We start from the raw sequence: 16,930 nt of genomic DNA on the forward strand, positions 1-16,930 counted from the left end.
GAAGACAGGGAAACGAGAAAAACAAACAGAAGTTTCTTAACATGTGCACCTCACGTATACACGAGATACCCAGGAAAAATGAGTAACTCAAAGAGTTAGCTTAGAATTCAGGCCAAAATGCCATCTTTTAGTTCAAGACAAAAGATAGAGGAGTGTAGGGAAGGCCAGTTGTGGAAAGTTTACCAGGAAAAGCAAGAATAAAGTTAGTCATGCAGATTTAAATTGCTACCTCCTGCATTGATAAGGGTCTACAGTTATCTCCAGGGATTAACCTTTGTCCTTGGTAAAGAGTAAAGCAAGCACCTTTGTAAACTTCTGTCCTGCTTTTAGGCAAATAGGGGGAGTACAGAGATTTCTTACGCCTACTTCTTCTCAGTTGCCTTCAGCTCTGAATAATTCTTATGCGTAAGTGGCATATTTTGGCGTGCCATATTCTTCTAGCCTTCATTAGCATATCTTACTTTTGCAAGTTTTACAAAAGCATACGTCTGTTACCCTAAAACTCGGTTCGCCTCTTGGTGGGTGTCAAGCCAAAAGACACAACCACGCCAAAGATAAGGAGAAGGAAGGACTTGTAATATTATCACTTGCAGCAAGTAAGGAGAACGGTGGGGCTCTTTCCCAAAGCAGTCTCTCTCCAAACAGCAAAATTGGGTAAGTTTTAAGCTAAGAGAACATGAATATTCATGAAGGGGCTTGGCCTTTAGTTGATTGAAGTCACAAGGGTCAGAAAAGGGCAACATCATCATCCCTTAGGTTCCAGTTCGTCTGGTGGTTGAGCGCTTCAGGCTAATCTTTATCATTGACAGAACTAGGAGTCATTACAACTGACATACTATCTTTGCTATTGTTACTTTCTTGCCTGATAAGAGTTATTTCTGCATTCTTTTGTTCCCTTAAGATCGTTAATTACTGAGACCTGTTCAAGGGCAAGCCTTGTGGCCAGGCTTATATCACAAAATGGTTTAGGCCAAAAAATGGCTTCTCTTCTGTCAAGAAAGCCCGGCCTGGTTCTTTCTTTGGGGATCCCCTACCCTATCTGCTTACATGTCCATTCAGATACATTGCTGGGGCTCTTCTCCAGGCCTTGTGTAAGTGGGAGGGACTGAAGCTTAAGCTTCACTGGCTCTGTAGGGGAGGAAAAATATCTTTCCTCTGCTCTTTTAAGTCTTGGCTGGGGCCCCAGTAACAAAAGGCAGATAAATCAGCAAGAGAAAAGCATACACATTTATTTGTTTGTAAGTTTTATGCAACATGGGAGCCTTTATAAGGAAATGAAGACCCAAAGAAGTGGTTAAACCTGAGCTTTTTTTTTTAATTGAAGTACAGTTGGCATATAGTATTATGTTAATTTCAAGTGTACGACACGTGATCCGACAATCAAATGTATTACAAAACGGTCACCACAAGTCCAGTAACCATCTTTCACCATACAAACTTATTACAGTATTATCGACTGTATTCCTTATGCTGTATATTACATCCCCATGACTTATTTTATCACTGTAAGTTTTTTGTTTTTTTTTTTTTGCGGTACGCGGGCCTCTCACTGTTGTGGCCTCTCCTGTTGCGGAGCACAGGCTCCGGATGCGCAGGCTCAGCGGCCATGGCTCACGGGCCCAGCCGCTCCGCGGCATGTGGGATCTATCCGAACCGGGGCACGAACCCGTGTCCTCTGCATCGGCAGGCAGACTCTCAACCACTGCGCCACCAGGGAAGCCCTCACTGTAAGTTTTTATCTCTTAATCCCCTTCACCTATTTTGCCCAAGTCTCCTTCCCTTCTGGCAACCACCTATTTGCTCTCTGTATCTGTAAGTCTGTTTCCTTTTTTTTTTTTTTTTTAATTTTTTGGCCGCGCCGCATGTGGGATCCTACTTCTCCAACCAGGGATGGAACCCGTGCCCCCTGCACGGGAAGCACAGAGTCTTAACCACTGGACCACCAAGGAAGTCCCTGTTTCCATTTTTAAACCTGAACATTTTTATGCCAGCTTTGATGAAGAGTGGAGAGTCGTGAAAAAAAACGTGATAGGACAAACATATGCGCCAAGTATAGTACACTGAGAAAACTTAGCAAGGCCTGTTCGTTCCGAGTCCTCACTGTGTCCCATCTTGGAGATAAGGTGCTCTTTTCCTCCAGGTATAGGGCGTACATCTCTCACACGAGGATCTTATGACCAGCTTCATGGGAGAAGATCAGAGGGTCCTTCCCTCACATGCTGTTTCTCGAATTCCTTCAGCTTAAAATATTCAGTCTGCTAAGGTGCCTTATGTTCAGGTGGTACTTCCTGAATCCTGTCACTTCCATGGTAAACCTCCTCTGACCATGCTACTTCTCTCATCCATTCTCGTGTTGCCACCAGATGGAAGGAACCAGTGTCTTGGAATGGTTCCCACTGCCTGTCCCATTTGGGGAGATGTGTTCCCAGTACCCCAGGTTGAAATTCTGAGTACGTGTCCCCCAGAACCATCGTTATACTGTGTGTAAGGTTCTTGGTCCATTATGGGTTAACTAAACCTTTTAAAGGGCTACCCTGGGCATCTTGCCAAGATGTATAAATAGCTTTGTTTTCATGGGAAAATGTGTTTAAAGTTCTGAACAACTAATTTACACATGAACTCTTCTGTAAATTGGGGAATGTCTGCATGAATTACGGAGGAGTAGAAGAAGGGGACACACAAACCCAGGCTGTCTTAGTCATGTTTGGTTGATTTATTTTGTAATTCTATTCCCCTTATTCAGATTAAGTTTCTCACTTAAGGGAATAAATTTAGCATATTATGATATGCTTTGCTATCTTTCACCCATTTTTCCTCCAGATTTAATAAAAGTAGTGTGTGAAACTAAAAGATGAGTTTATACATTTTCAGCATCATCCTTATCTTTTAAAGACCACTTATTTCTACTGATGGAAGATTTAGCCATATTTGAATCAGCCTTGTTTCAGAGCCGTCAGGACTTAATGAAGGGCACTCTACTCTTGTGACTTTTTTTGTCCCATTACAAGTATGTGGTCTGGGGGGAATCGTGAAGGTCATATACGTCTACGTTAGAAAGGTGGAGAAACTAAATATAAGCTTAAATTAGATTGAAAATGCCAGTTCTCATTCACTAACACCTAGAGTATACCTCTGTGATTATCATTTCATAGCTGATGAATCTGAGGCCTAGAGGTTCAGTTAATGAGAGAGTTGTGACTAGATCCCAGGTCTCTAGATATCTGGCCCTGGCATTCAGAGATTTCTGGGGCTTAGCCAGAATGTAGAAATTTGAAAGGCAATTCCCTACTTCTGGATCGCCTGCTGTTTTGTAGTATGTTTCATATATTTTTTATGCGTAAGGCAATTAGGGTGTTGATGCCTTGTCTCGTAAGATTGTGATACTGAAAAATGTGATTGTAGAGGACTTAGGTGCCCAGATGCTAAACACAAAGTGACTCAGTCATGGAAAGGAAACTAGTTGCTCCGCAGCACGTGGGATCTTCCCGGACCAGGGCTTGAACCCACGTCCCCTGCATTGGCAGGTGGATTCTTAACCACTGCACCACCAGGAAAGCCCTCTCTCATATTTTTACATCTGCCACAGTGCAGTTCCCACTGACTGCCAAAGAAGCTGTGCGTGTGGACTTAGGAAGTAAGAGAAGAATGTGACTAAAATTCTTGGCAATTTTGAATTATAGTGCTTTCTGTAAAGAGAGTATTTCCTGGGCCCTTACTCTTTATAAACCGATAAGCAATACGTAGAAGATACAGCAGTACACCTTTCTTCACTCTACAAATAGGCTACTACTTCGGTGAAGTTTGAATATATTTCACGACCATTATAGCAAGCAGGGTAGAAAGTATTCCCACTATGAAGTGAATGGCCACAGGGGGTAAGCAGCAGCAGTATTTTCCCTTTGTATTGAAAGTGCTTTGAAGAGTACAAGAATAGTTCCTTCAGCCATAGGGCTTCAAACCATGGAGGACCACCTGACTTATTGCTGGCTTGAAAAATATATTTGCCTGCTGTCCGTTTTGGGGACTTTCTTTGTTTAAAGAAAAGTACAGGCCCTGGTTGAACCTGCACGAAACATGGAGTTTGCATGACCAGAGAATGAATGGTGTGCCCCCAGGGCTGCGTCACAAACTGACCTGTCTGTAGTACTTCTTTGGGCTTGTTCCTTGCCTGTTTTGCACTCGCGGGCGCCGTCAAGTGGCACCATCAGGAACTGAAGCTGCTAATGCAGAACCACTCCCTCTTCCACCAAGAATGCTAAGAAACACATTTTTGCATTTTCATATGGAGGAGTGAGACTGCTTTGAATCAAGAGTTATGGGGAAGCTATGAATTGACAATAATGAGTTGGAGATGTGTCTGGCCATTGGATCCTTAAGCATCCATTGTGTTTGGTATCCTCTTAATTCTCAGGGTGAGAATTAGAAGTTCATTTCAAGTTTTTCTTTACTGGAAGAAATTTTAATGCAGTCTTTCAAATAGCCAGGTGATTCCCTCATTTGGGGTAGTAGCAGTTGTTGTTAATTGTGGGATATAATGCTGATTTCGATTGTTTTTATTTATTTAATTTTTTTTTTTTTTTTTTTGCTGTGTTGGGTCTTTGTTGCTGTGTGCGGGCTTTCTCCACTTGCGACGAGCGGGGGCTACTCTTTGTTGCGGTGCACAGGCTTCTCGTTGTGGTGGCTTCTCTTTGTTGTGGAGCACGGGCTCTAGGCACATGGGCTTCAGTAGTTGCAGCACTCGGGCTCAGTAGTTGTGGCTTGTGGGCTCTAGAGCACAGGCTCAGTAGTTGTGGCGCATGGGCTTAGTTGCTCTGTGGCATGGGGGATCTTCCCGGACCAGGGATCGAACCCATGTCCCCTGCATTGGCAGGGGGATTCTCAACCGCTGCGCCACCAGTGAAGTCCCTAGATGATTTTTAAAGTCAAGCAACATTGATCAGGCATCTGCTACACCCAGGGTAGTATGGCTGGTGCTGGGTGTAATATGAGGTCTCTGTCCTCAGAGTCTTGAAGAATGGCCTGGGCAGCAAGCATGTGAATGAAAGTTAACAATGTGTCCAATGCCAAATGCGGACATGGATATCAGGCTCAGGGCTATCTCTAGGGTATTGCGCAGGCAAACTGGGATTTGAGCCTTTGAGGGAAGGGAGACCTCAGCAGGCAGTGAAAGGCATTTGAGAGCCTGAGGCGTGGGCCAGCGTGCATGGGACTTTGGGTTCCGAGTGAGGGGACTAGGGAGGCTCAGGTGGAGAGTTCTGTTCCAGAAGTAGAGGAAGTCGGAGTTGCAAAAAAGATTAGATTGTGAAGAACTTAACTGAGAGTTTGACTAGTTACATTTTATAAGAATGTGCCAAAATAAGAGGGTATAATATCCAATGGATGAACTAATTTTGGGCTGTATCTGTGAAGCAGTCTTAGTGCTTCTCCCCTCCCCAACCGTGCCCCCATTTAGGAAGCATTAAAGCTATTAAATGTGTGAATTGAAGGATTTTGGAGGAGTTGGTCTTTAAAGTTTCTTTTATTCTTCACAATTTATAATTCCATGAAACGAAAAGTAACTTCTAAAAGGAACATCATTTTCAAAAAGACTTGCCTTAATTACATTTGATGGTAATTTGGTGGTCATTTCAAAGGGAATAGCTGGCTTACAAATATTACTAATAACTTCTAAGATCTAAAGGGTGACAACCAACCTTCTGTGATTTGGGTAAGAGAGAAAAAAAAAATAAAATGAAACTAGGGTTAAGATTGTAGACAGGATGTACGTTCCAGGTGTACCTGATTGAGATAGGTGACAGAATTCCCTGCGCTTTCCAGCAGCCAAGTCAAAGAGGGACCCACAGCCTGCAGTTACGCAATTTGCAGTGACAGATAAATAGAAGCATAGCTACTGCCACCGACTTAGTCTTCAGAAAAATGTTTTTTTCCTGTGGGCACTCATAAAGAGAATTCTCAGGAAGAATTCTCTCAACAGTATCTCCTTAGCTAATGTAGTGTCAAATATCAAATGGACACTTTTTATAATGTCTCTCAGCCTAGACTGGTAACAGAACACCAAAGTGCAGTTCAGTACAAACAATTTTCTGAGGACCTGAATCTATGCAGTCTAGGGAAGGCAGTTCACTGGAGCTCTAGCTTAATTCAGAATAAAATGTGAGAATATGTAAAGCAGTGATTCTTGACTCGTGATTTTCTTTTGAATCATGCCTTCTTTGGGAAATTGATGATAAGTCTGGATCCTTCTTCTCCCCGATGCACATATGCATGATCTCACCAAACTTTGCATGTTATTTCAGTCAGTTCACAATTTCACAGGGTTCACACCATCACAGCTCTCACCAGCACTCATCCACAAACTCCAGGCTGCACATCCTTGGTCTAGAGTGGCAGGAAGACTACATACAGTAAGGAAACATGGTAAAAGCCTGGAGCACAAGCATGTTTGTGCTGACAGAACAGATTCATCTGCTTAACGAGAAGCCAAATTGAAGATAAGATTGGTTTCCATTTATGAAAGCTGGTGAGTGTGATGGGACATGTCTGAACAAAAGACGTTTATTCCACTTTGGCAAGAATGTGGTCAGGAATGTGATTTTTCTTAGAGAGCAACTGAATATACTGCAACACATTAAAAAGGATCCCAAAGCTCCCCCTTATAGAGAAAGCTATGGTAATTTAAGCCCAGAAAAATTGTAAGACAGATGTTACCAAGCAGCATCTGAGCTACTTTAAAAAATACAAATCATTGGTATTTTTGGTATATTGTATTCTTGGCAAAGAGTTCATAGTATGTCTAACTTTAAGCACTTATAGGTTCTTGGTGAACCTAAAAAATCCTTGTGTAGTAGAATCTTGGGAAGCTGAATGATTTTGTTTGCTTTGGGGATTATCTTTGAGCCAGTTACATGTTGAAAATGTTTGTTTATCCAGTTATGTTGGCTTAATATTTTCATTAGTTATAGTATTTTTGCATTGCAGTGTTTTAATCTTGGGTGCTTCAGGCGGAGTTGGTACTTTTGCTATACAGGTAAGACAATTTCTTTATCTTGTGAATAGGAAGATTATTATTTTCATGAATTTATAAATTTATATATTGTGAACTATTTTTCCTTGAAAGGTGAGAGAAATTACATTCATTGTGATTTCAGCTTGCTCTTCTAAGAAGGAAATTTTCTAATGTAGAAGGAAGTGTTAACCTTTCCAGTGGTTTAATATATGAGTGAGTTTGTGGCTGGCCTATATAACAAATGTAGGAAAGCTTTTAAGGAGGAAGACCATGGGCAGTGAAAGTGGATGGAAGTTTGCAATTCTGTAGAAATTGATAAGCTGGATCTAAAATATATATAGAAATGCAATAGCCAAAATGCTGTATAAAAATGACAATACTCCCCCAAAGTGATCTACAGATTCAGTGCAGTCTTATCAAAACGGCAGCTGCCTTTTTTTTTGCATAACTGAGCAAGCTGAACCTAAAATGCATATGGAATTGCAAGGGACCCCAAACTGCCAAACCATCTTGAAAAAGAACAAAATTGGAGGACTCACACTTCTCTAATTTAAAACTTACTTACAAAACTACAGTAATCAAAACAGTGGTACTGGCATAAAGATAGATATATAGATCAATGGAACAGAATAGAGCATCCAGAAATAAACCTATGGTCAGTTGATTTACTTTTTAAAGGTTTATTTTATTTTATTTTTGGCCACACCATGCGGCATGTAGGATCTTAGTTCCCCAACCAGGGATCCAACCCGTGCCCCCCTGCAGTGGAAGCACAGATTCTTAACCACTGGACCACCAGGGAAGTCCCAGTGGCCAATTGATTTTTTACCTGGGTGGCAAGACCATTAAACAGGGGAAAGAATAGTCTTTTCAGTGAACGGTACTGGGGCAACTAGATGCACATGCAAAAGGATGAAGTTGGACCTCTACCTCACGTCATATGTGAAAACTAATTCAAACGGGGTTAAAGACCTAAATGTAAGAGCTAAAACCATAAAACTCTTAGAAGGAAACATAGGAGTAAATCTTCATACATTGGATTTGGCAATAGATTCTTAGAGATGACAGCAAAAGCACAAGCAAAAGAAGAAAAAATTAGATGAATTGGACTTGATTAAATTCAAAACTTTTGTGCATCAAAGGATACTATCAAGAAAGTAAAAAGACAACACACAGAATGGGAGCAGATATTTACAAATCACTTAACTAATAAAGGTATGGTATCCGGAATATGTAGAGAACTCTCACAACTCAACAACAAAAAGACAATCAAGTTAAAAAATCAACAAAGGACTTGAATAGACATTTCTTCAAAGAAGATATAAAAATGGATAGTAAGTTGATGGAAAGATGTTCAACATCATTAGTCATTAGGGAAATGCAAATCAAAGCCGCAATTGAATGATTGGCTTAAGGAGATGTGTGTGTGTGTGTGTGTGTGTATGTATGTATACACAAAGCAATATTATTCAGCCATAAAATATGTGACATGTAGGTAAAATTCAATTATCAGCAGACTTTTTGACAGCAGTGCTTTAATGCTAGTGGAGGCAGCAGGGATGGAACTAGATTAATCTAGTTCTTAATCTTGAGTGATGCTTAAAATAGTATTTGCTTTATAATAATTTGTTAAGCTGTACATTTATATTCCATGCACTTTGTGTGTTATGTTTCACAATGAACATATTTTAATAAGATTAAACAGTTGAGTAATAGATAAATATCAAGGTAGAATAATATATCTACAGACAAAACACATTGGAAAACATCAAAATGAAACCTGCAATTTCAAAAACAAGCTAAAAAAACAAAAATACGATAGAGGGCTTCCCTGGTACTGCAGTGGTTAAGAAGGTTCGAGCCCTGGTCCAGGAAGATCCTATATGCCACAGAGCAACTAAATCCGTGCGCCACAACTACTGAGCCTGCGCTCTAGAGCCCATGAGCCACAACTACTGAGTCTGTGCGCCACAACTACTGAAGCCTGTGCGCCTAGTGCCTGTGCTCCACAACAAGAGAAGCCACCGCAATGAGTGGCCTGCGCATGGCAATGAAGAGTAGCCCCCGCTCGTCGCAACTAGAGAAAGCCTGCACAGCAACAAAGACCCAATGCAGCCAAAAATAAATAAATTAATTAAAAATAAACAAATTAATATATCTAAAAAAAATACGATAGAGAGCATGAAAGAACGAAATAAATCATAATTGGAAAACTCAAAAAAAAGTAAAAAAAAAAATTATTTAGCAATGAGGACTAAACTAGAAGGAACTCAATAACAAACACAACACATAATGCTGGCCTGATAGAAACAGAACGTGTAAACAGGAAAAATTGTAAATTACGAAAGAAGGGAAGAGATAAAAACAGATTCAGAGAAAGTGTCACATATTGAAGACAGGAACGAAGATTGCTGTATGGATAATAGGAGTTTCTGAAGAAGAAAACCTAAACAAGGGGATAGAACAAATACTAAAATCAGTAATTCAAGAAACTTCCCTGCTTTCCTGAAGTTAAATGATTTGAAACTACGTATTAAATAACCAAAGCACTTATCTAAGAACATGGACCCAGAATGAGCAATATCCAGGGGAACTCTAGTAAAATTACTGGCACTTAAAGAAAAAGCAGAAACAAACAAAAAAAACCTTGGGACATTTTTTTTTTTCTTTTTTTTTTTTGGCTGTGTTGGTTCTTCATTGCTGCGTGCGGGCTCTCTCTAGTTTCGGCGAGCTGGGGCTACTCTTTGTTGCACGGGCTTCTCATTGCGGTGGCTTCTCTTGTTGCAGAGCACAGGCTCTAGGGTGCGTGGGCTTCAGTAGTTGTGGTGTGTGGGCTCAGTAGTTGTGGCTCATGGGCTTAGTTGCTCCGCGGCATGTGGGATCTTCGCAGACCAGGGCTCGAACCCGTGTCCCCTGCATTGGCAGGCGGATTCTTAACTGCTGCGCCACCAGGTTTTTTGCTTGTTGTTTGTTTGTTTCTTTTACAAGGGGAGGAAAGTAGTTTTATTGAGTACACACTAGATGCTAGATACAATATCCTGGTTGCATTTAATTATTTTAATGTCTAATCCTCTGACGAAACTATAAGGTGGGCATTACTATTCTTATTTCACAAATGAGGAAACCAAGGCTGACAGAGGATATAATGAAAGCGACTTGGAAATAAAGATAATTAAAGTCAAACTTGGTCTTTATGATCTAGAATTGAGTCAAGTGGTTAAGTAGAGGAAGTTTCTCCATAGTACTGCCTTCACATTTCCCTTTTGGGACCGATTCTTTTTTTTTTTTAAAAAAATAGTATAATTGCTTTACAATAGTGTGTTAGTTTCTGCTTTATACACCAGTTGTTTTTTTTAAGAAAAAAATGTTATTTTTTTAAAAAAAGAGCATGGGACATGTAAGTAAAATTCAATTATCAGCAGACTTTTTGACAGCAGTGCTTTAATGCTAGTGGAGGCAGCAGGGATGGAGTAACATATTTAAGACACTCGAGAAGGAATATGCTAAGAATTTTATATACAGCAAAACTGGGCTCCAAACGCTAAAGGGCGCATAACGAACTGTTAATAACATGCAAGAACTTGGGGAATATGTTCTGATCCCTTTCTGAGAAATCTACTAGAAAATGAGCTTCTGAAAACTAAAATGGCCAGAGAGACATAGAACCACGGACTGGTGGTAAATGTTAAATATAAAGTTATCTGTAGAACTAAAACTAAATGAGGGCTTAGAAAAAGAGAGTATAGTGTGTAACAGCCATATGCTCTGACAAGGTAAACAGTACAGCTGTGTTTAAAAAGCGGAGGAACAGAGAGCATATATTAAAATTATTTGAATCCTTTCATTAATCATATTGGTAGTGGTATTAGTACTATTATTCAGAGACTGTTATGTTGTAATATACAGTGGAACAGTTGGGTATTTATCGCATATTTTAATTCTGTCATCCCCTTTGTCTTTGACAACCAGGGTTTTAGGAGTGGAGGAAAGGAGATACAGATGTAACAGAAAAGAGGTTAAGTAAAAGCTTGACAGTCTGGAATTTGAATTGGAAGTATCAATCTGAACTCAAGAGATATTTTGTATATGTATGTATGTAAAGCTGTCTCTTGAAATATCATTGCTTACACACAGAAAAAATGCAGCGCCTTGGAGAAACGGCAGATTCCAGATCTAGGGCGCAAAATGTACGAGAATGAGCCTAGAATATATTAATAGCAAGGAAGTTAGTAAAGACTAGTTGAGCCATGTCAAAAAGACTCGGGAGCCAACTTGAAGAAACTCCCAAAGATCGTCAAAGAAGACAATTTGAGATTCAGTAATCATAATGATAAATTACAGTGAATTGAAATCCTTCAACTATGTTTAAATCCATGAGTTCATGCTGATATTTTTTAAAAAGTGGTCACTTTTGGAAGATGATAGGAAACCAATTTATTATTTTATAAACTGAAAAAAGGAAAAAATTATTGGCCTTTTCTATATGAACTGTACACCTGAGTAAACTAATATATGAGGAGAGGTGTTTCTTTATAAAAGTATTCCAACTACTAAATGAAAAAAGGAGAGAGAATATCACCATTTTGCAACCACCAGTAGACAGCCACTGAGATAATAAAAAGGGCAACAACCAGATGTGCTATGCATCCTATAATTTTGCCAGACACTATTCATAGTCTTGCTAAATGGATTGAAACAGAAGAGACAGAGGACAGAGTAACAGGTAGAACTGTCCCAGGTGTGCAATCAGAAATTCCAGAGTTTCCAGTGGGAAAAACTCTGCAGGTCACATGGCCTAGATTCTTTCACAGATAAATTTTAAGAAAGTGAAGGGGATAGGGACTTCCCTGGTGGTCCAGTGGCTAAGACTCCACACTCCCAATGCAGGGGCCCCGGTTTGATCCCTGGTCAGGGAACTAGATCCCACATGTTGCAACGAAGATCCTGAGTGCTGCAATTAAGACCCAGCACAGTCAAATAAATCGATAGGTAGGTAGGTAAGACTAAACTATGGTATCTAGGGAATGCATATATGGGTGATAAAACCTTTTTTTTTTAATGCAAGGAGGTGATTACTATAAATATCAGGGTAACGGTGACTTGTGTGGGGACCAGGCACAGGGAAGAGCTTTTGGAGTGGCAGCCAGCTTGCTGTCTCTGTCTGAGTGGTGTCTGCCTTACGGACGTCTCTTATACTTGTGTTTTAGTTTACATAAAATAGTAAAACAACCTTTTAGTAGTGTGCAAAGATATTAGATAGTTCTAAGTGGGAGAGGAAAATCTAGAAATTTGGAAAAAAATTCATTGAACTGTTTCAAGATACGACAGATTCTTCCTGAGGATTTAATACTGTTTAAGGAAAACACAAATGTAGGTGCTTAGAACACAATTTCCCTTTTCCTTGACAGTTTCTTTTTTTATACAGATACTGGATGGTTATCTTGGATTGTATTCTTCACATATTTGAATTTAGTTTGGGACTTGCTGTTGAAAGCAACATGTCATTATACTCAAGTGTCTCTGTTTGTGGCCCATAAACTTAAACTATCATATATCATGTCAGTCCCTAAATGTTTTAATTCCCCTCAGATTTCCAGGGCATATTCCCTGGTCAGTATTACTTTTTAAAAGTGAGAGATAAGATTGTGAGTAGTTTTTCAATCCTTTATTGTTTTTTGTTTTTAACAGATCTCCAGCATCTGTGTGTACCACAGAATGGGGATTCAGTAGTGAACAGAACAAACACAGATCTCGTATATTCTAGTGAACCTCTGCAACTTATATTAGGGAAGTTCAGGAAATTGGTATTGAGGACAGGAGTGAGAAAACAGCTGATTTGTTATGACCTGTAACTGCCCATTTGAAAATTTCTCAGTGAACTTCAAGCAACTGTTCTCAAATTCTGCTGCTGCTGGCCCCCTTTTAATTCTATCACATTGTCATTATAGAAAGGAACTGTAGTAATTTTGGAGCATCATGCTTTCTGGATACTTAATCCTGAATCCTTTTTTTTTAAGTCCAGTTATTTTAAAATATATTATTTTTAAAATATAAGGTATCTGCATTTTAAATCCTCCAAACCATTTATTTAGGTCTTTTTACTCCAAAGGAGAGGACCTGATGCATGTTTTAAAAGTAAAATGGGGCTTCCCTGGTGGCGCAGTGGTTGAGAGTCCGCCTGCTGATGCAGGGGACACGGGTTCGTGCCCCGGTCCGGGAGAATCCCACATGCCGAGGAGCGGCTGGGCCCGTGAGCCATGGCCGCTGAACCTGCACGTCCGGAGCCTGTGCTCCACAACGGGAGAGGCCACAACAGTGAGAGGCCCGCGTACCGCAAAAAAAAAAAAAAAAAAAAAAAAAAAGTAAAATGGCCATGTTTTCTTCCCCTTTTTTTTTTTTTTTTTTGGCTGTGGTGGGTCTTACTTGCAGAGCGCGGGCTTCTCTCTAGTTGTGGCGTGTGGGCCTCTCTCTAGTTGTGGCTTGTGGGCCTCTCTCTAGTTGTGGCTTGTTGGTTTTCTCTCTCTAGTTGTGGCACGTGTGTTCCGCAGTTTGCGGCTCACGGGCTCTCTTGTTGAGGTGTACGAACTCAGCAGTTGTGCGCGGGCCTAGTTGCCCCGCGGCACATGGATTGCTAGTTCTCCGACCAGGGATCAACCCCGTGTCCCCTGCATTGCAAGATGGATTCTTTACCACTGGACCACCAGGGAAGTCCCTTCTTCCCCTCTTTTTAAGAGCACCTTTCATTTATTACCCAGTACCTGATTACCCAGTTGTCTGACTCAAGATTATACTAACACTTACTGGAGATGCAAATGAAGAGATGTTGTGTTTTTATGTTTTGGGCGCATTTTAAATATTCATCTTCTGAGGACATGATATTTTTTCCCCCATTTTCCTTTGTCATCATTGAAAATGCTGAGCTTAAGGCCATCAACTCCTGTCTTTTCTGATGCTGGTGAGGCACTGAGCCCTTCTATAATTGGATTGGTTATAACTTCCTGACAGCAAGGCGACTAACTGTCTCGTCCACGGAAAATGAGATCTATTTCTTGGATTTTTCTTAGTGAACAAAAGTTTAATCATTTTACTAGTCTCTGGCAGATAGCTTCCTGTAGCTCTTGTTAAGACAGAGCACTTAGAATTGTCTAGAGATTAACCTGATATATGTATACATGGTGCCAACTATTTTTTATTTAATTCAGTTTTTGTACTTCCCTCCCCCCTTTTTTCCCCTTTTTTGGGCAGGTAATGAAAGCGTGGGATGCTCATGTGACAGCAGTCTGCTCTCAGGATGCCAGTGAACTTGTAAGGAAGCTCGGGGCAGATGATGTAATTGATTACAAATCCGGAAATATGGAAGAGCAGTTGAAATATTTAAAGCCGTATGTATTCAAACAATGTTCATATTGGGAAGGTGGGAACAAAGACAGCTGATAATGCAAGCCTGAGATGGTTGGGTGGCCTTACTGTCATGTTGGAGTCTTAGACAAGTATCTACGAAAACACTCCATGTCTCCGGAGGTTATTTAGGTTGGTTTCTGTTTTAACTCCAGATGTTAATACAGCACGATCGTGGAATGTAATTTGTACCGAGAAAGACATTTTGCCTACCTAGCCTTTTGCTAATTTTTTTTTTTTTTTTTTTTTTGCGGCACGCGGACCTCCCACTGCTGTGGCCTCCCCTGCCGTGGAGCACAGGCTCTGGACGCGCAGGCTCAGTGGCCACGGCCCACTGGCCCAGCCGCTTCGCGGCATGCGAGATCCCCCCGGACCGGGGCACGAACCCGCGTCCCCTGCATCGGCAGGCGGACTCCCAACCACTGCGCCACTAGTGAAGCCCCCTTTTGCCAATTTTTAAGTTAACTTCCTTTTATTGCTCGTGTGTAATGGGTCCGAAGGCAATATTGGAAGTGTATTCCCTCCAGGGGCATTTGACGCCACAAGAAGAACATAGAGCAGTACGTGAAATACATGATTAGTGTTTTGGCTTCATAATGAGGGTTTCAGAGAAGCAAAGGCAGTATAGATATCAGTAATGGGACTCCGTGGATGTTCTCGGTGCGTCTGAATGCCAGGCTGTGGTCTGACGGAGTGTACCAAGTGAGAGCGGATTCAGGAATTCTCTCAGGCCCTGTCCCTCCTGACTGTGGCTCGGGCAGGGACGGAGGTGCTTAGGAATCTGGTCTTCACCCAGCCCAGGCAAAGCTGCAGCGGAGAGCGTGCCTGAGGAGTATTTGGAAAGCTGTTTTACTGCTTCTATTTCAAAGATTTTTCCTTTTTTAAATTAGTTTTCAGAAGATAATTATTCTTGCCCACTTTAAGTAGAAGTATATTTTCATGCGTTAAAAAAAAAAGGAGACAAAGGGAGCCCCTATCTGACACAGCCCAGCCTCTCAGCCAGCACCCCAACTCCCAACAGTAGATGTTTGGCTGTACAGCCGGGAGCAGCCGGCCACTCATTGTCCTGGAGCTCTTTATGGAATGTCCCTTCCTGCTCGGCAGTGTTCTAAGCACAGGCTAAGACGCAGTGGAGAACAAGACACATTGCCCCCTTTCGTGGGCTTGTATTCTAGTGGTTAGTGCTCTCAAGAACACTGATGCAGCGAAAGGGGGAAAGAAAGGCTGTTTTAGAAGGAGGAGGCTGTTTGCGATGGTGTGGTTGAAGAATGCCTCTAAGTGAGGCATTTGGGCAGAGGCTTCGGGAGCAAGCCAGGAGGATAGGACTTCTTTTTGTTGGGGCCAGGGGTCTTGTTCCCTGCTGTGTCCCCCTCCACCCCGGGATGGTGTAGTGACCTACAGTCAATATTTGTTTAATGACTTGTCGAGGGAATCTAGGAGAGGAGCACTTGTTCCAGGTGGAGATAACACCCAATGTAAAGCCCCTGTGGCAGGAACACGCTCTACGGCACATTTGAGGACTGACGCTGTCCCTTGAGGAGATCCCTGCCTGTGTGGCAGGACCGAGGCTTCCAGATAGTGGTAGTTTCGGTCAGTCACCTCTCGTCTGCTGCTTCTAGGAATAGCAGCAGAGACAGGCCAAGGCCCACCCTTTCCCCCCATCCACCTTGAGTTTTTTGCATGTCTGGAACCTTTTGCCAGAGAATAGAGACCCTGACGGGTGAAGGCGAGAGCGCACCCAGGCTAGCCTCCCACCCTGCACCTCACTCTCTTCCTCCGAGTCTCCGCCCAGCGGCCTTGCCCCTTCTGCTTGCTCTTGTCCAGTCAGGGGACCTCACCAGCTCGCAAATGCAGGCTATTGTTTTTTTAATGATCGCTTTAGTTAAAATTGATCTTTGTAACTTCTGCCTGGAGGTTGGCCTCTTAATCCACCTAGAATAAATGTGTTCCTCCTTCCAAACAGCAGCCTCTTGGATTTGAATCCTAGGATTTTACAGCAGGAAAGGGCTTTGAAATCCTTCAGTCCTTCTCTATGGCATTATAGTCGAGAAAATAAGGGGCAGAGGATTTAGTTTTTTTTTTCATGCTCAGGGTCATGCCACTTAATCATTGGTGGGAGAGCTGGGTCTAGAGCCTGGTCTCTGGACTTCTTTTTGCAGGCAGTGCCAGTTCTGTAATACCAGGCTGCCCTTAAGTTTTATCTAAATTAAGTGCCATCGTGTTTGTTTATCCAAAATTTGGGAATGAAATAGGAACTTAAAAGTAGAAACTTAAGCAGAAACGTAAACTCATGAAGAAGAAATTTTCTGTTCTTTTCTAATGAGAATAGCCATCTAGTAAGGTCATTCTCCTGCACTTCATATCTTTTCATTTTTATTTGCCCTTCCTTAGTCCCATGAAAGAACTCAAGAGCCACAAAGTTGGCCAAAGCTGGTTTTAGAAGCTTTGACGTTCATCCAGATGACTTTAGGAGGGAAAAGGGACTTACCAAAAGGAGTTCCTCTGTTAATTTGCTTAATATGTAAG

The 16,930-nt window shown here is 41.5% G+C and overlaps 1 protein-coding gene across 4 annotated transcripts in view; it reads left to right on the forward strand.

Moving 5' to 3' along the window:
• Nucleotides 1–16,930, forward strand: part of RTN4IP1 (reticulon 4 interacting protein 1) — a 43,340-nt gene that overhangs the window by 12,587 nt on the left and 13,823 nt on the right. For all 4 annotated transcript variants that reach the window (XM_060168276.1, XM_060168278.1, XM_060168277.1 and 1 more), the window contains 2 exons: nucleotides 6,979–7,027; nucleotides 14,252–14,388. In XM_060168276.1, coding sequence (XP_060024259.1) covers nucleotides 6,979–7,027; nucleotides 14,252–14,388 — 186 coding nt within the window. The remainder of the gene's footprint in view (nucleotides 1–6,978; nucleotides 7,028–14,251; nucleotides 14,389–16,930) is intronic.

The sequence above is a fragment of the Lagenorhynchus albirostris genome, chromosome 12, assembly GCF_949774975.1.
Source record: "Lagenorhynchus albirostris chromosome 12, mLagAlb1.1, whole genome shotgun sequence".
Classification (NCBI taxonomy): domain Eukaryota; kingdom Metazoa; phylum Chordata; class Mammalia; order Artiodactyla; family Delphinidae; genus Lagenorhynchus; species Lagenorhynchus albirostris.